The sequence below is a fragment of the Gorilla gorilla genome, chromosome 9, assembly GCF_029281585.2.
Source record: "Gorilla gorilla gorilla isolate KB3781 chromosome 9, NHGRI_mGorGor1-v2.1_pri, whole genome shotgun sequence".
In the NCBI taxonomy this organism is placed as follows: domain Eukaryota; kingdom Metazoa; phylum Chordata; class Mammalia; order Primates; family Hominidae; genus Gorilla; species Gorilla gorilla.
In genome coordinates, this window is record NC_073233.2 from 50,969,099 (window position 1) to 50,987,341 (window position 18,243).

Here is an 18,243-nt window from a genome sequence, read left to right on the forward strand (position 1 = left end):
CACTGGAGATTTGCATATTTTCAAATTCCAGCTCAGGCCCTTGCCTGTTCGCCTTTCTGAGCCTCAGTTTTTTCATCTGTGAAATGGCCATGCTCGCGCCTGCCAGGCAGGGTGATGTCAGAGTTGGAGACGGCGTGTGGAAAGCCCATGAGGCACAGTGAGTGGGCAAGAAAGGCTGGTGTTTGTTATTATATGGACAAGAAGGAAGGCGGGTTAAAAATCAGCTTGGAATCTTAATGTCAGTGGCCCCTGGAGAACCAGCTAGCCCCTTGTCTGTCAATTCCGCAGATATTCACTGTGCACAGCACCTCACTGCGAGAGGCGCTGTTCGAGCTGGGGGTTCCCTGGGAATAAAGTGAAGCTTCTGCCCTCATGCACCTCAGGTCCTTGGTGGAGGGGGAGAGCAGACAATGAGCAAGAAGAATCAGTGAAATGTAGTCTATTCAATCCTGAGAAGCGTTACCAAGAAAAAAATAAAGCCGGGAAGGGGCTTAGGCTGGATAAGGGTGTGGATTGCAATTTTACTGGGGGAGGGACACAAGTGGGGATGGGGGTGACCTGGTTTCCTGTTGGGCAGTGAGAAGCCAGCAGGGGAATGCAGCTGACCCCAACACCCTGGCTCCAAAGAGGGGATCCGGAAGAAGACCTGGGCGGTTAGGCCAGATGTTTATACCTGCTGTGCCCACTGATTTTGTACTTAGTGAGTGTGCTTCTTCTTCCCCCTAGAAACTTCCTCCAGCTCGCTTAGGATGGGGGCCTACGTCTTCATCAGCGTGGGGGCAGTCACTATGCTCATGGGCTTCCTGGGCTGCATCGGCGCCGTCAACGAGGTCCGCTGCCTGCTGGGGCTGGTGAGTACCGATCCCTCCGCAGCTGCCTGCCCATTTCCTCTCATCCAGCCGAGTGCAGCCTGACCGCGGCGCTGGCCGTAACATCGGGTGGAGAGCATCTCTCGAGGCACGCGGGCTGGGTGCACCTGGTCGGGGACCCTCAGCTGACTTTGTGCCTGCTCTGTGTCCCCAGTACTTTGCTTTCCTGCTCCTGATCCTCATTGCCCAGGTGACGGCCGGGGCCCTCTTCTACTTCAACGTGGGCAAGGTAAGCCCCTCTCTCCCTCCCTCTTCGCTGGGCTGGACCAGCCATGGGGGTGATTGACTGAGTGTGGGGGATGGACAAGGAACCCCCCCAGTTGTCACAGACAGATCCAGAGGTGTCAGGGACGGCCTCCTGGACACTATTCCTTGTGATCAAATGGGGGAGCGTTAGAGGAGAAGGCGGCAGGTGTGGGCAGTCCCCACTGGGCCTGGATCTTAGCCTGACCCCCCTGCTTTCTAGCTGTGTGGCCTTGGGCAAGCTGCTTGCCTCTATGTGCCTGTTCCACCAGCTGTAAAATGGAAACAATAAGAAAACTGAACTCTCAGAGTGGTTGCAAAGATTATTCGAGATTATCTGAGTGAAACACATAGCGCAAGGCACCATAAGTACTCAATAAATGTTATTCTTGTTATTATTAAGATACTTTAGCAACTATTAAATCCATGCCACTCACCCACAAATGAGGTTTAGAAGGAGACTGTTAATAAAAACATCAGTCTTGTGTCCGAGGGGGGATGTTCAGCTTTCAGAAACAGAAAATCAGACTTACAGGGGCTTAAAGTTGAAGGACATCTGTGGTTGACTTGACCGGAAGTCTGGTTTGGAAGCTCAGAGGCCCTGGTTCTGGCTGTTGAGCATCCTGGCTGGGACAGCTTTCCTGCATTATGACACTTATCTCGTGGTTCCAAGATGGCTGCCACAGCACCAGGCACGATGTCTGTGCCACTGTGGCCGGAAGATGGGGAAGTGGGCAGTGCCAGACATGGCCATCCCTTTTATCAGAAAAGCAAGCCCTTTTATCAGAAAAGGCGCAGTGGCTCATGACTGTAATCCCAATACTTAGGGAGGCAGAGGTGGGAGGATTGCTTTGAGACCAGCCTGGGCAACATGGTGAGACCCCATTTCTACAAACAAATTTTAAAAAATGCTAGCCATGGTGGTGTGCACCTGTGGTCCCAGCTACTCAGGAGGCTGAGGCAGGAGGATCCTTGAAGCCAGGAGGTTGAGGCTACAGTGAGCCATGAAACAGAGCTTGGGGCAACAGAGTGAGACCCTGTCTCAAAAAAAAAAAAAAAAAAAAAAAAAAGTCCTCCAACAGACTTCCCCAGACTGGGTTACAAAGCCACCCCTGGTTGCAAAGGAGGCTGAGAATGTGAGTATCCAACTTTCAGACTCTAAAGACAGAGGCACAAGAGAGAAAGGAGCCAAGAATGGCTGTTGGGTGAGCCAGTTAATTGTGAGTCACAGTTATCACATAAGAAGCACCTACTGTGTGCACGTGGGATCTTCTAGAAACTTTCTATACAGCGTCTTGTCCTCACAATGGCTCTGCAGGGTTTTATGTTGACAGATGGAGAAGCAGATGCTCTGAGATGAAGAGCAATAACAACATAGATAACAGTGACTCTAACACCCACCATCCCTCCAGTTGAGTCCATGCACAGCATATACCAAGTACAGTGTTGACCACGTTACACTCCTTCTCTCGCAGATCCTCACTAGGCCCTCTCAAGGTCATGGGAGAATCTCCGTCCTGCAGATGATGGAGTAAGGACAGCCTAGGCTCCCTGACTCCGAGTCCTGAGTTCACCCGTCCCCAGACCCTGCTGCACATGGCCTGTGGCCTAGCAGACCCTTAGGGTCCCTGCTTCCAGTGCCACCAGTTCTTGTCCACCAGGGAGGGTGGCAGAGCCGGCAGCCAGATAGGCTCCTGCCCTTCACCACTTGAAGGTCAAGTTGCCTGAGATCCCTCTTGGAAGGAAACTGAGAAAACACTATACCAACATCAACATCAACAAATAACATTTAATAGAACTTAGGACTTAATAGAACTTCACAAGACAAGATACTCTTGGTAGCTAAGGGCTAACTTGGGCACTGAGCTTCCTGGCAGTCAAGGCAAAAGTGGAAAATAGTGGATTTTGTAGATGAAAAGCAGCTTGTTTGGCTGTGAGACAGGAAGCCAGCAGTTAAGGGAGGGAAATTCCTTTCCCAGAAAAATGGTCATGGGGTCAGGTCTTCATTTCGGTCCTATGGCACTGAGCTTCTTTAGGACCTAGTTAGTGATATAATCAGGGTGGATTAGAACCAGGCCCCAGTGAGCCGGTTTCTACGACTCAGAAGCTGGTCGCCTCTGCAGGGATCTTGGGCAGTCCACCCTATGTGATTCACCATCTCACAGTAATAAATATGGCCCACCGGGTTGGCACCAACCACATGCCAGGAGCTGAGCTAGAAAAGTGAGCTGCAATACACGTTCAAATTTACAAACATTTTCCATTTGAAGAAACTGAGGCCCAGGAAAGCAAAGTGACTTTCAGCCACTGACACACACAGCTTGGATGCATCAGAGTGGGGATTTCCATCCTGATGCCTTGGAGTCCAAGGCCCATGCCTCCCTATCCACCACGCTGCCCTCCCGCCGGCTGGGTAACTCTGCTTGGCTGATAATGAGGAGCTTAGCCTCAGAGGTGTCCTATCAGCCCCAGAACAGGACTTGTTTGGAGATTTGGGTTTCCCGACCCCAGCCAAGCTCTGTGCATTGCATCCCCTGCCCCTGTCTTCCCCTTCAGAGTCCACACCCCCTAGTCCCAGCCTGCCTCACCTTAGTCCACCACCATCTTTTCTGGAAGGCAGGGGGAAATTTTCTGGCTTTGCTGAAGAAGTTCTGGTGCCACTGTATCGCCCGAATTGGAATGAACAATATATTTTTTTCTTTCACAACGCATCATAAATCTCAGTGGAAGACTAAACATACTCTTGATGTGTTTATTCTGGCAGACAAGGCTCAACGTGGGGGTGGGACTTGTTTGAACCTAAGGAAGAGAAAGGCCTTTTGAAAGGAGATACGGCTCCCGTGCAGGTGGGTGGGAGTGACCCTGCTGTGGTCTCCAGGGCTGCCCTCTGTCCTTCCTGCCCCTGTCACCCGCAGCCACTCTTCTCAGGGCAGCGATGGGGAGGTTGGGGACCTTGGCATGGCCTGTCACCTCTGGAGCCTTGGGTTCTGCTTCTATAAATTGAGAATAAATCTGCCTCTCTCTGCTCTACCACCCAGGTTGAAGTGAACACAGACTGTGACACTTCCATGAAAATGCAGAGTGGTGTCCAAGGGTCTTGACTGTGGAACCATTGCTCTGACATTCTGGGCATGCTACTCAGCCTCCCTGTGCCTCAGTTTCCTCATTTGTCAAACTAGTAACAATATAGGCCCACTGTCCCTTCTCTGCAATTCTGAAATCCAAAAAAACACTTTAAAAACCAAAAGTAGCATTTGCAGCTAATTTGGTGGCAAAATTGAACCTTAACAGAAGCAAGGCTATGTATGGCTTTTGCCTGCCCCATTCGGGCGTCCCTGGGGAAATAGAAATGAGACTCATTGCAGGCTGCTGCCCCAGCCCCCACTAGTGGATGTGATCTGTCCCTCCAGGCCCTTTCTAAAATCTGATCCTGTCTCGAGCCGGAGCCCCCAGCGGCTGCCTCGCAGCACTTCAGAGATGAAGAGCACTAACATACTGGAAGGGCGTTGTGCGGCACTCAGCCGGAGGCTGATGTTGCTGGTATCATTGCCAGTGTTTATTATTATTGCCGCCATTATTCACTTCACGAGGGCCTGGTAAGGAAGGGCTCAATAGGTGGCAGCTGTTCCTGCTGCCCTCATTGTCAGCAGAGCAAGGGCTGCGGGAATGGGGATTTGGGCGTGGTGCTAAGATCCTCATCTGCTTGTTTATCCAGCCTCTGGTGAGCAGAGCCCAGCTCTGGGATTCAGGGGCCCTGTGTTTTAGTGTGGTCTCTGCCGCTGATTGCTGTGTGGCTTCGGATAAGTTACCCAGACTCTCTGATCCACAGGCGAGCTCTTGGGCCATGCCCAGTGCAGGCAGTCAGGGATTCTGACTTGTTCTCTCTAGACAGAGGAGGTGGGAGGAGTGAGAAGGAAGCGAATGCAGTTTGCCCTTTCCTGTGGTGTGCGGGTGCTGAGCTGGGTGCACTTGGCAGGCCATACCTGTGCCAGGGAGGCCCCTGAGGCTCTGAGAGCTGTCACGCTCAAGCAGAAGACATTGGAGGGGAAGGGGCTCACTTGGCCTGGCTGGGAGCCAGAGGTGGGGGCTGTGACAGTGGCAGTGGCTGGCCAGACAACTCCCCAGAGATGTTGGTCAGGGGAACTGTGACTTCCTTCTTGTCCTCCTTGCTCTCACCCTGAAAGCCCCAAATTGTTGGTGCGCACATACCCTCATGTGTGAGACGCAGGTGGCGAGACGGGTTCCTAGGGGACAGTGTGGTTCTCTGTGAACTGTCTGCTTGCTGAATTAGAACTTCCTGATTCTCTGGCTTGGGGTTCTCTTGCGATGGGGCAGAGGGAGGAAGAGCAGCTGGAGCCTGGGACAGGGAGAGGTGATCTTTCTCTCCCCTGTTGAGAAGGGAATGGAGGAGTCCAGGCTACCCCTCTGGAAAGGGATTATGGAAAGACACTTGGGCTAGAATCTCTGAAGCACACGCTAATCACTGGCTCTGCATTCTGGGGTAGCTAATTATGTGGATTGCAGCTGGACTTGCAGGAAAGATGCAGGAAGTGCCCTCATTTCCTATCAGGGTACTGGGATGCAGCCTCTGAGCTGGTGTATCTGTATTCTAGCAAAGCATTTGCCAACATCTCATGTGGGAAACCTGGAGAGGACAGGAAGATGTGGGTCCAATTCATGCATTTGTACCTCATTATAAGGGGCGATTTCACACCTTAAAGAGCATGGCAGGAGGTCTGCACAGCACCCCAAGGGGCAGGCACAGGAGCCCGAAAAGTTACCCTGGAGATGTAGTCTAGTCTCAAGTATCTGGATGACATGTGTCCTTCGAGAGAGGGATTTGATTTGTTCCTGTGGTCCTAGCTGGGACTTGGGTAGCTGGGAGAGGAGGAGGATGTGAACTAATACAAGTGGGTAGAAGTCATTTGAGCAGAACTTAAATTGTATCAAGAGCCTCTCAACTCCGCAACATGCTATTGTGTGAGGTACTGACTTCCCCATCGCAGGGAGCATTTAAGCAGAGCCTAAAAAAGCATGACTCTTACATTTGGATGATTTGCTGGACACAAAGGTCTCTCCTAATTCTGACTCTGTGGAAATTCACACTAAAAGAGAAGTCAAAGCTCAGCATTTGGGTGGGACGTGAGTAGAGCCATGCAGAGGACAGCAGGGTTATGGGGAGGCAGTGGGCAGCTTGCCGAGGCTAAGATCCCGGGTCCCTGGAGCTGCACGGATCAAGGTCTGGTCATGTCTCTGCTGCTTTCTATCTATGTGATCTTAGGAAGTTGCTCCAACTCTAAGCCTCATTTTTCTCTTCTGAGAAATGGGGAGGAGGGAGACAGGGAAGATAGGGCTGGCTTCCTCGGCATTCAACCTATGCAGTCACACAGGATAATCTGCTGTTGCTGTATCGAAATTCTTTTTTTTTTTTTCTTTTCTTTTTGAGATAGAGTCTTGCTCTGTTGCCCAGGCTGGAGTGCAGTGGGATGATCTCGGCCCACTGCAACCTCCACTTTCTGGGCTCAGGTGATCCTCCTGCCTCAGCCTCCCAAGTAGCTGGGACTACAGGCACACACCACCATGCCCAGCTAATTTTTGTGTTTTTAGTAGAGATGGGGTTTTACCATGTTGGCCAGACTGAACTCGAACTCCTGACCTCAAGTGATCTGCCCATTTCGGCCTCCCAAAGTGTTGGGATTACACGTGTGAGCCACCACGCCCAGCTGAAATTCTTAATAATTTTTAAACAAGGGGCCCTGCATTTTTGCTTTGCACTAGGTGTAAATTATGCAGCTGGCCCTGGGCAGGACTCTTTATGGCATGTGACAGTGACTCAACTGAAAGTAGCCAGAGCCAGCAGAAGGCTCAGCTGGATCCCAAAGGCTGCTGCTGTCCCTATTCACCCTTCAGCCCTGCCCTCCTCTGTTGGCTCCCTTCTCGGGCAGGCTGTCCCCAGTGGAGCCTGAGGGTAGCCCAGGTCCTCATCCTACCACATTGATGGAAAGAGGGCCGGGTATGTGAGCATGGGTCTCAAGCCCATCTCTGAACCACTTGCCATGCCTGCGATGTGGATGGCACTGAGTGGCAGCCCAGGTCTTTTGCCTGCTTCTGGCATCGAGGGAGTGGGGCCTCCTCAGCTCCATGGAGAAATAGAAGGGTGGTTACATCCAAGGAGTGGGTTTCTGCAGGGCAGGCAGAAACAATGGAGTGGTCCCTGGGGGGATGGAGGGAGCTCGTGAATGTCTTCTGCTACCTCCCTGTCCTTTTTGTCTCAGTAGCTACCTGGTTGCCAGGGTGACCTCCCTGCACTCCCAGCACAGGCCTCCTGAGCATCAGCTCCAAGCTGAACCAGCCCCTGTGGCCATGGTCCCCGTGGCCCAGGTGTGTCCCTCAACCACGTTCTAGACTGAAAGATGTTGTGGTATTTCCATGGAAACCACCCATCTAGGTGGAAACCACCCAGCTTCCATCACCTTCTCATTTCAGGGAGCCTGGGAGAGAAACAGGGAAGTCCAGGCTGCTGTGACAACCACGCTGAGGTTTAAACAGAGCCTCAGTGCAACATGTTGTGAGGAAGTTGGGTGGGTGGGGAAGGATGTGGGAGAGGCAGCTTTCCGCACAGATGCTTCTAGAGAGCCCCTCCTTTCCACACCGTGGGGATCACCCACCCACTGGGGTTGAGAGGTGGACCCGAGACGTCAGATCACCTAGCAGACAGCCCCAGCTATGTGACTCAGGCAAACCACTTAGCTTTTCTGGGCCCTAGTTAAAACTGGGTATAGCCGTATGGTTTAAATGCCAATAAAGCTTAATAGGTAAAAACCTGGGTTCTGAAATCAGCCAAGCCTGTGTGCAAACCTCACTTGTTCCGCATGTTGGCTGTGTGACTTTGGGCAAGTTAATTAACCTCTCTGGGTTTGTTTTCTGCATCTCTATAATGAGGGAATGGGGTGAATACCTAGGCCATAGGTCTGCTGTGAAGATTCAGTTGAGATAATACATTTAAAGTGCTTACCACAGCACCAGGTACATAACAAACATTTGATAAAAGTTAGCCACTATTAGTGTTGTGATTAATTACTGACAGGAAAGCTTTGTAAATTGCAGAACTCTGTATAAGGGCTTTTTTTTTTTTTTTTTTTTAATATCATGCTGAGAGCTTTATTGAGAGAAGGGCAGGGAGCGTCATCAGAGGCTGGTTTCCCAGCATTAATTTTTTTTTTTTTAGATGGAGTCTCGCTCTGTCGCCCAGGCTGGAGTGCAGTGGCGTGATCTCGGCTCACTGCAACCTTCACCTCTCGGGTTCAAGCGATTCTTCTGTCTCAGTCTCCTGAGTAGCTGGGACTACAGGCACCTGCTATCACACCCAGCTAATTTTTGGTATTTTTTTTTAGTAGAGATGGAGTTTCACCATGTTAGCCAGGATGGTCTCGATCTCCTGAGCTCGTAATCTGCCCACCTTGGCCTCCCAAAGCGCTGGAATTACATACGTGAGCCACCATGGCCAGCTCCAGCATTAATTTAACCAAGGGAGCTGGGTGAGGAGCCAGGGCTGCAGGTCCATCTGCAGGATATGGGTTCCCTGAGCATAGCGTTCATTCAAGGACTGCCCATGGGGAGCTGCCGGAAGCTCCACCAACAGGGTTCCCTGGGAGTCAGGCTCTGAAACCCCACCTGGAAGTACCTGTCTAATTTCTCCCAATTCTTCCTTCTCAGGAACCGAGGTGGGAAGGTGTGTGGCCTTCTCCTTGGCATCCCTGCCTTCTAGGGTCCCTCGCCCCCACTGCCATGACCAGTCCAACCATGCATTTGCCCTGAAAGGTCTCTGGGCAAGGTCCATGTGAGAGGCTAGGTGGAGCCAGGCAGGGGCTGGCTCTCGGAGGCTCCCCTCCCACCCAGGCCTGCTTATCGCTGAGGGAGGCCCTGCCCTCAGCGGGCTCTGGGTTTGCCTCCCTTTGCACAACTGACTTATTTAGAAACCCCTTCTCTGCCTGCTTTGTAAATCAGTGTTTTCTCTGTGGGGTTAGCTGAGAGCAGGTGCTGCTCTCCACCACAAGGAGGAATCCTTAATTCCTGAGCAGGTTGAGGACCAGCATAGGCAAGATGTAGATTTGGGCCCGGCGAGGTGTCTCAGGCCTGTAATCCCAGCACATTGGGAGGCTGAGCTGGGTGGATCACTTGAGGTCAGGAGTTCAAGACCAGCCAGGGCAACATGGTGAGACCCTGTCCCTACTAAAAATACAAAAATTGGCCAGGCATGGTGACTCGTGCCTGTAGCCCCAGCTACCTGGGAGGCTGAAGTGAGAGGATTGCTTAACCCCAGGAGGCAGAAGTTGCAGTGAACTGAGATCCTGCCACTGCCCTCTAGCCTGGGTGACAGGGAGACACTGTCTCAAAAAAACAAAACGAAGCAAAACAAAAAAAAAAGTGAGATTTTTTTTGGAGCTCTGGGGCAAGTAGCCAGGTCCCAGAAAGGCAACTGACCTCACACTCCGGCTGGCTGGCACTGCTGGCTTGGGGCTTGGGAAGGGGTGAGAGAGGATCTTTTCTGTTTTGTTTTTTGTTGTTGTTGTTTTTGTTGTTTTTGTTTTTTGCTTTTTGAGATGGACTCTTACTCTGTCGCCCAGGCTGGAGTGCAGTGGTGCGATCTCGACTCACTGCAACCTCCACCTCCTGGGTTCAAGCAATTCTCCTGCCTCAGCCTCCTGAGTAGCTGGGATTACAGGCACCCACCACCATGACTACATAGAGGGAGGATCTTTTGACCATATAGTTGATACCAAAGTTCCAGGTCCCCCAGTCTTGGGGCCCCCTCCAGGCATCTACCCTGCTGTCTTGGGGGCCCTGTTTGGAGAGGCTGCACTCTGGTCCTTGGAAGAAGGAAGCTGAGCTGGGCTTTCCTCCCTGTCCCTCCTTCTCCCTGAAGCTGCCCTGTGGGAGGTGTAAGGATTCACCAAGAAGTTGCATGGGTCTGGCTCTGGTGCCTGGCAGACCGTAGTGGTTAGGTGTGCATTCAGCATTCACGTACCCCGCACAACTATTCTGTGCCAGGCTTGGCGCTAGCCACGGGGGACCCTGTAGTGAGCGTGCCAGATGTGGTCCCTGCCCCCACGGAGCTGATGTGCTAGTGGAGAGAGATGATAAGCCCTGAAAACCAACAAGCATGTAACGTCAGTGCTCTAAAGAGAAGTACAGCATGCTTTCCCTTGTGGGATAAGGGAGGCCGGGGAGGGGTGGTTGATTGGTTGGGGGAGAGGGGATGGGGAAGGGCTGATATTTTGTAGAGTGGTCTGGTAAGGCCTTTCTGAGGAGGTGACATTGGAGCAGAGCCCTGAAGGAAGCAGAGGGTGAGCCATGTTAATGTCTAGGGGAAGAGCATTCCAGGCGGTGGGAACAGCAGGTGCAAAGGCCCCAAGGCAGGAGTGTGCCTGGCACAAAGACAGCACAGAAATCTAGTCAGTTGAAGCAGAGGGAGGAAGAACAGAGGACAGAAGGCCTGGGGAGGCAGACAAGTGGTGTAGGACCTCCTAGGCTGTTACGGGGACAATGACGGTGGGAACTGCCCTGGAGGTGGGAGGCCCCTACAGGGTTTTCAGCAGTGACATGAGAATATTGATGTTTACAGGGCCAGGCTGCTGCCAAGCGCAGAAGAGATAGTGGGGCAGGAGTGGTTGGCACTGCCTGCATTGGGCACCCTGGGAGCGCCAGGAAAGTGGCTGGAGCCATGAGCGTGTCCCAGGGTTGCTGAGGGGAACGGGGGGAGGCAGTTTAAGTAGGGATGACCACAGGTGGGCACGGGTTTCAGGAAATCTGACCCTGACCTTTGTCCTCCCCCCTGCAGCTGAAGCAGGAGATGGGCGGCATCGTGACTGAGCTCATTCGAGACTACAACAGCAGTCGCGAGGACAGCCTGCAGGACGCCTGGGACTACGTGCAGGCTCAGGTGAGGTGGGGCGGGGCTGCAGGAGGCTCTCTGGCCTGGGTGTCCCTGCATTTGGGGCGCTGTGCACCCACATGTCTGGGACTGGCATCTGCAGTGCTTGTGTGTGCCTGACAGTTTGTAGGAGAGTGTGCTTCTATGGGGGCAGGGCACCCCAGTTAGCACCACAGCTCCCTGCTCAGGGGGCCCAGAGACTCAGAGGCAGCTTCACAGCTCTGTGCTCCCATTTGTGGCCAGAGAGCATGGGGGCAGTTGTCAGCCCTCTTATCTCAAGCTACACTGGGGAGCGTTGGGAGCTCCACTCTGGGTTTTAGGAAACTGGGTGCCAAGGCTGATATGCTGAGAAGTCCCAGTGAAGGCTGCCTCCGGGGAAGGGCACTAGCTGGGGAGGTGTTGGGGAGCCTTCTAGGACGAAAGGAGTATTTTAGCCAAATCTTGATACTAGTTTCGCCAGTATGTGCACATACGTAAAAATGCACCAAGCTGAATGTGTGCCCATTAGTTCATGTGTATTATACCTCCATGAAAGTGAGAGAGATGGATGGATGGATGGGTGGACGGATGGACGGATGGACTGACCGACTGACCAACAGATAGACTGACCAGGTTCCCAGCCTGTCTCAATAGTGATCCAATGACCACCTGGCTCTCCTTTCTTGTGGTTCCGGATGCTGTATGTGCCCTTGGCTGGGACCTGACATCTCTGATCTGCAATCCTGTGAGGGCACAGGACACAGTGGTCACTTAGGGCCTGTTGACACCTCAGGGGAGGGATGTGGGGTATAAAGGGCATGGGCAGCAGGAGAAAGCCTGACTCTGGGGCACCAGGAGAGTTTGCAGAGAGGACACTCCATCTAGGTGACATGGACATGGCCATTTTCTGAGTGGAGGAAGGGGAGAGCGATGTTTTCTGGCCCTGACCGAGGAGATCAGGTGTGGGGGTTGTGGCAGCTGGAAGGCTTGGTGCACCCAAGGAAATGTTTTGGTCGCATATGTAGTTTGACCCACAATTGCTGAGACTTTGCTAATTTTAGCAAAGTCTGGATGTCACCAGTGACATAAACCAGTGCCACCTGACAGGGGACCTGGGAGGAGAAGTGGGTCCCTTGGGAGGTGGTGAGCATCCTACCCTGGAAAGTCATTGGCTGGTTCTAGATGATTCTGATGCTGTCAGATGCTGCTTAGGCTGGTGGTAAGTCAGACTCCCAAGGCCTGGAGTGCTAACACTGCCACAGCCGCTAGACCTTTGCTGAGCCTGCCTCCTCATCTATACAATGGGGCTACTGACCCATGCCGTGTGAGATACATTGTTAAAGCCTGAAGCACTTAGGCAGCATTTATTATGTGGTATGTTGGTGGTGATGTTTTAGTCACCATGCACATCCATGGAGACACAGGTGGAGGTGGCGTGTGCTGCTGGGGACCAGGTACAGCCAGAGTCAGGCCAAGGGGATGCTTGGAAGGAGGCTCTGCCATAGACAGGCCAAGGAGACCTGCCTCATTTTGCTCTGGTGCAGGACGGCCTGTGGGTGCCCCCAGCCTTGCAGACCTGTGCACCCCTCAGAGGTGCCAGCCTTTTCTTGGAGAGAGGAGGCAGCTCGGCTGCTGGAACAAGCGCCTGTAAACCTGGATTAGAAACTACCTGGAGCTGAGCATTTCTGAGTGTGCCTGGCACGCCCCCTGCTGGCCACTGGCTACTGGTCGGGTGACACCCCTCGGAGACAGGAAGAGGTCCAGGAACTGACCCCTGCTGTGACCGTGGCTATCCCATTGAATCCTCCCAGGAACCCCCAGCATTGCGGGGATTCACACATGGAGACCTCCTTTAGCACACAGAGCCCGGAAAGGCTTTCTTCTCTCTACAACTAGAGCATTTTCTTCTTTAAAATGGCAGAATTGACCAGCTAGCCAAGGTGGCTCACACCTGTAATCCCAGCACTTTGGGAGGCCGAGGCAGGTGGATCACTTGAGGTCAGGAGTTCAAGACCAGCCTGGCCAACATGGTGAAACCCCGTCTCTACTAAAAATACAAACATTAGCCGGGCGTGATGGCGAGTGCCTGTAATCCCAGCTACTCAGGAGGCTGAAGCAGGAGAATCGTTTGAACCCCGGAGGTGGAGGTTGCAGTGAGCCAAGATCATGCTGCTGCACTCCAGCAGCCTGGGTGACTGAGCAAGACTCTGTCTCAGAAAAAAAAAAAAAAAAAAAAAAAGGCGGAATTGACCCCGTCTCCTTTTTCACTTTTCACTTTTTTTCCTTTTCACCAGGAAGCTCAGAGGCAAATCTCAACTCCTGCACTAAAGTTGAACGGCCTTTCCTAAGCTTATTGTGCTCCCCACACCTATGCTGGGTACTTTGCCTGCCTCATCCTATTTAGTCCTTGTGATAGCCCTGTGAGTTGGGGATTTTAATTATCCCCATTTACAGATGAGGAAACTGAGGCTAGTTCCTTGATGGATGTTGCTCAGCTGGTAGGCGGCAGGGCTGGGATTGTAACCCAGTAGCCTGACTTTAAACCCTGCACTGTGAACTGTCTGCCATCCATTCTTGTGCCCTGCACACCTGCACTCCTTCAACTCGAACTTCCTTCCTACTCTGCTTTGTATTTTGCTGGTCCTGGTTTTGATTTTTCTGCTGTACTTGTAGTTTATGATGGTTCGGCTGGGACCAGGGGCCTGGAAGTGGCATATCTGAGTCTCTGTCCTGGGGAGGTCCTGCCTCTGCCAGGAGGGCAGCCTGCCTGGGGTGAGCCGTGAGCACAAGCAGTCTGTCCCCTGCCTTGCCCAGGTGAAGTGCTGCGGCTGGGTCAGCTTCTACAACTGGACGGACAACGCTGAGCTCATGAATCGCCCTGAGGTCACCTACCCCTGTTCCTGCGACAAGGGGGAAGAGGACAACAGCCTTTCCGTGAGGAAGGGCTTCTGTGAGGCCCCCAGCAACAGGACCCAGAGTGGCAACCACCCTGAGTACTGGCCTGTGTACCAGGAGGTGTGCGGGGGGCTGCGGATCAGGGGTGGGGCTCTGAGGGCGTTGGGGGCTGTCTGGGCTACTGTTCAGCTCTTCCTTCCTCCATTTAGTTCCTTCCCTTGATTCATCTGTCATTTGTACCTTCATCTACTTCTTTGTTAATTCAAGGAACAGGCAGAGCCCTCTGTAGGGGCTTCCAGGCTGGGACTGGGGGGCTCTCGGTGGTTCTGCATGGCGGGGTGGGATGGTGCAGAGCGGGGTGATGTGACCACATTCTCCCCTTGCAGGGCTGCATGGAGAAGGTGCAGGCGTGGCTGCAGGAGAACCTGGGCATCATCCTCGGCGTGGGCGTGGGTGTGGCTGTCATCGAGGTCTGAGCCCCCTCCCCTATCCCTTCTCCATCCCGGGTCCTCCTGGGTTGTCTCTGTTCTGCTGATCTCCTTGGGGAGGTGGTGGCCGAGGGGGCCAGCACCCCATCAGCTTCCAGAGGCCCTCTGGTCTGAGCACTGTCTGGCTGTGTGACCTCAGACAAGGCACTGCCCCGCTCTGGGCCTCCCTCTGCTGCCTGCATCACAGGGTGGTTGTGAGGCTCTAGTTGAGGATCCACTTAATCCCCATGTAAACCTGGATGGCGAGGCTGGGGCGTCTGAGGCCGGGACACCCAGCCTCCCTCTTACTCTCCGCCTCTCCCCACAGCTCCTGGGGATGCTCCTGTCCATTTGCTTGTGCCGGCACGTCCATTCCGAAGACTACAGCAAGGTCCCCAAGTACTGAGGCAACTGCTATCCCCATCTCCCTGCCTGGCCCCCGACCTCAGGGCTCCCAGGGGTCTCCCTGGCTCCCTCCTCCAGGCCTGCCTCCCACTTCACTGTGAAGACCCTCTTGCCCACCCTGACTGAAAGTAGGGGGCTTTCTGGGGCCTAGTGATCTCTCCTGGCCTATCTGCTGCCAGCCTTGAGCCCTGGCTGTTCTGTGGTTCCTCTGCTCACCGCCCATCAGGGTTCTCTTAGCAACTCAGAGAAAAATGCTCCCCGCAGCGTCCCTGGCGCAGGTGGGCTGGACTTCTGCCTGCCCTCAAGGGTGTGTATATTGTATAGGGGCAACTGTATGAAAAATTGGTGAGGAGGGGGCCGGGTGCGGTGGCTCACGCCTGTAATCCTAGCACTTTGGGAGGCCGAGGCGGGTGGATCATGAGGTCAGGAGATCGAGACCATCCTTGCTAACACAGTGAAACCCCGTCTCTACTAAAAATACAAAAAAAAATTTAGCCGGGCGCGGTGGCGGGCACCTGTAGTCCCAGCTACTTGGGAGGCTGAGGCAGGAGAATGGTGTGAACCCGGGAGCGGAGGTTGCAGTGAGCTGAGATCGCACTACTGCACTCCAGCCTGGGGGACAGAACGAGACTCCATCTCAAAAAAAAAAAAAAAAAAAAAAAAAATTGGGGAGTGGAGGGCGTTAGATAAGGCACTCTGGGCTGTCAGGAGACGCCTACTGGGTGGGTCAACTTATTTCCCACTATGACATTTATATCTCTGTTTTTTCACAATTATATTGAAGGCAGTGGGTGAGGGGAGAGGGTGGGTTTTACCTGATATTAAGGGGTGGCACCCCTTCCCCAGGCCTGATGCAGGTCCATCTAGACAGCTCAGATTAGCCTGGGCCATGCCCTAGGGACAGGGCCTAGGGGAGCTGGGCTGGAGGGGGTCTGCCTGGGTAAGGGGATCTGGCTTGGCCCTGAGCTGCTTAGGGACAGGTGAGTCCTTGGGGGCATGGCACAGAGCTGGTCCTGTATTCTCCAGGGTCCGGAGCTGGCCAGGGGCGGGGAGGAGGAGGATGGCTTCTCCTGGGAGAAGGTGGGCTGGCCTTTCTTGGCAAGCTGTCCTCTGGCCCCTGAGGAGTGGGGTGGGTGAGGCTGTGCCTTGTAGGGGGGAGAGGGGAGGGGGCTTCGTGTGCACCATTCTGTAAAACACACTCAAGATTCTAAGACTATTAAAGAGGATTTATAACAGTCTAGTCTGGAATGGTAGGGATGCTGCTTCCTGGGGCAGGGGAGGACCCAGGGCAGAGGGTGTGAGCAGAGTGGCTGGGTCTGCTGGAGACTGCTGAACCCCTCACTGCTCTGCCCTCCCCGCAGGCATCTGCCTCTGCAGCCTGAACCTTGGGACCGTGATGGGCCAGGCTCTGATGGGCCTGCCTGCATGCCGGGGTGCCTGGAGTTTGATTTGGTGCTAAGAGAGGTATAGATTGTACCTCTCAATTCCTGCTTCTGAAACTAGGGTATGGGTGCCCCCAGAAGCTGCACAAAAGTGGGCTGGTGATGGGGGACAGGGAAGCCACAGGATAAACTTGGCATCGCTTTCTAGAGCATCCGTTTCTGCAAAGATTTGTGGAAGGAAACATTTTCATACTAAAGAAATGTGATGGAGTAAGATGTGCAGAATTCAGGGGACTTCTTAAGATGAAATGTGAGACTTTGGGAGGCTGAGGCAGGTGTATCACCTGAGGTCAGGAGTTTGAGTCCAACCTGGCCAACATGGTGAAACCCCATCTCTCCAAAAATACAGAAATTAGCCGAGTGTGGTGGTGCACCCCTGTAATGCCAGCTACTCAGGAGGCTGAGGAAGGAGAATTGCTTGAACCCGGGGGATAGAGGTTGCAGTGAGCCAAGATTGTGCCACTGCACTTCAGGCTGGGCAACAGAGCGAGAATCTGTCAAAAAAGAAGAAAGGAAGAAAAAGAAAACAACAAAGAGAGAGAGAAAAAGAAAAAGAAGCTTGCTCTTACTTGTGCACGGCTCTGACGACTGAGCCCCAGCATACCCCTTGCCCAGCGTCATGAAGTCCAGAGGGCACTTGCCCCACCTTCTCTCATTTCTGGAGCCAGTGGGCAGGGGAACTCTTGCCTCCCTGCAGTGGGGCCAGGCGGGGCAGCGGCTAGAGTGGTGTTTCAGCAGGGACCACCAGGCGGCGCTGCAGCCTCAGCCTAGGAGCCCGGCAGAGCCCAAAGGTTCCGTGGTTACTCCCAGTTTCGCCAACGCGGGGCCTGCCAGCGTCCCACTCCAGTGGAAGCACCTGTGAAAATGCAGATTCCAAGGCTCAAGGATTCTGGCGCTGCAGATCTAGGATGGGGACAAGGAATCTGCCTATTTGCACCCCTTTGCGTTGATTCCGGAAGATTTTCAGACCTGGAGTAATGTCTGTCCCAAGCCACGTGCTGACCTCCCAGCGAATGTGGCAGCTGAGGAGGTGTCAGCGGTGGGGTCAGCTGTGGGTCCCTCTGTGGCCTTGGTCGCCTCCCTCTGGGATGGGGGCAGGAGAGGAAAATGTCGATGGTTCCACCTGGCCTGACTTCCCTGGCCCCCCCACAGCTTCCACCCTCAGGAAGGGTAGCAGAGAGCTGTTGGGTGTCTTTTCATAAATGCTTTCTCACTGGGAGCAAGGGGACCTGAGTTTGAGTCCAGCTCCATCTCCATCTTCCTGTGCGACACGGGGCCTGGCAGGCTGAAGGTGGGCTCAAAGCTGTTTGCAAAATAGAGGACTGAGAAAACGTCAGAAGTTAGTGAAGGGGTGGGCTGCTTCCTCTGACACGTCCATCCTGCCCAGAGCTCACAGCTGGAAGGGGCCAGAGCCAGGATTTGAACCCCACATATCTGACTTCAAAGACCATCCTCCTGGCTCCACTGGCTCCTGCCCTTCCAGATTTCCCAGAACAGCCCCAGGACATGTGGTAGTGTGAGGCTCTGACCCTCACTTTTGTGAAATCTGGTCACTGTGAGCTCTGAGCCTGCTGGGTTCCTCATTTCAACCTCCTGGGGAGCACCCAGTTTCAGCACCCCACTTACTCCCAGCCTGTGAGGTTTTGGGAGGGAGGGAACATAGACCCATGTCTAACACTCAGAATCATCCCTGCAGCCACTAATCTGTCCCATGCCCATCTGGGGCTTCCACACCTTCCAGCTGCCCTCCCTGGGCCCTGTGTGGGCTGCCATCTCTCCTGCCAAGGGCCCTGACAGGCTCAAAGGACTGGCACATGGGTACCATGTGGAGGAGAGTACAAGGGTGCTCCTTGGCAGTGCCCACCCACAGCTCCCTGGGGCAGCCAGGAAGAATGGCTGGAGCAAAGGGTTGCTCTTTGGGCTCCCGTGGGAGGTTAGAGACAGTGCCTAGGATGTGTTCAGGGAGCTGGACTTTGGGGGGCACTGATTGGCATGGCCACTGACCAATA

General features: G+C 53.7%; 1 protein-coding gene across 2 annotated transcripts in view; it reads left to right on the top strand.

The window, feature by feature from the left end:
- Positions 1 to 16,027, top strand: part of CD82 (CD82 molecule) — a 54,839-nt gene extending 38,812 nt beyond the window's left edge. For both annotated transcript variants that reach the window (XM_019037496.4, XM_019037497.4), the window contains exons 5-10: positions 727 to 851; positions 1,024 to 1,098; positions 10,954 to 11,055; positions 13,840 to 14,040; positions 14,307 to 14,390; positions 14,716 to 16,027. In XM_019037496.4, the coding sequence (XP_018893041.2) occupies positions 727 to 851; positions 1,024 to 1,098; positions 10,954 to 11,055; positions 13,840 to 14,040; positions 14,307 to 14,390; positions 14,716 to 14,793 (665 nt within the window). In that variant the 3' untranslated portion in view covers positions 14,794 to 16,027. The remainder of the gene's footprint in view (positions 1 to 726; positions 852 to 1,023; positions 1,099 to 10,953; positions 11,056 to 13,839; positions 14,041 to 14,306; positions 14,391 to 14,715) is intronic.
- Positions 16,028 to 18,243: the final 2,216 nt, after the last annotated feature.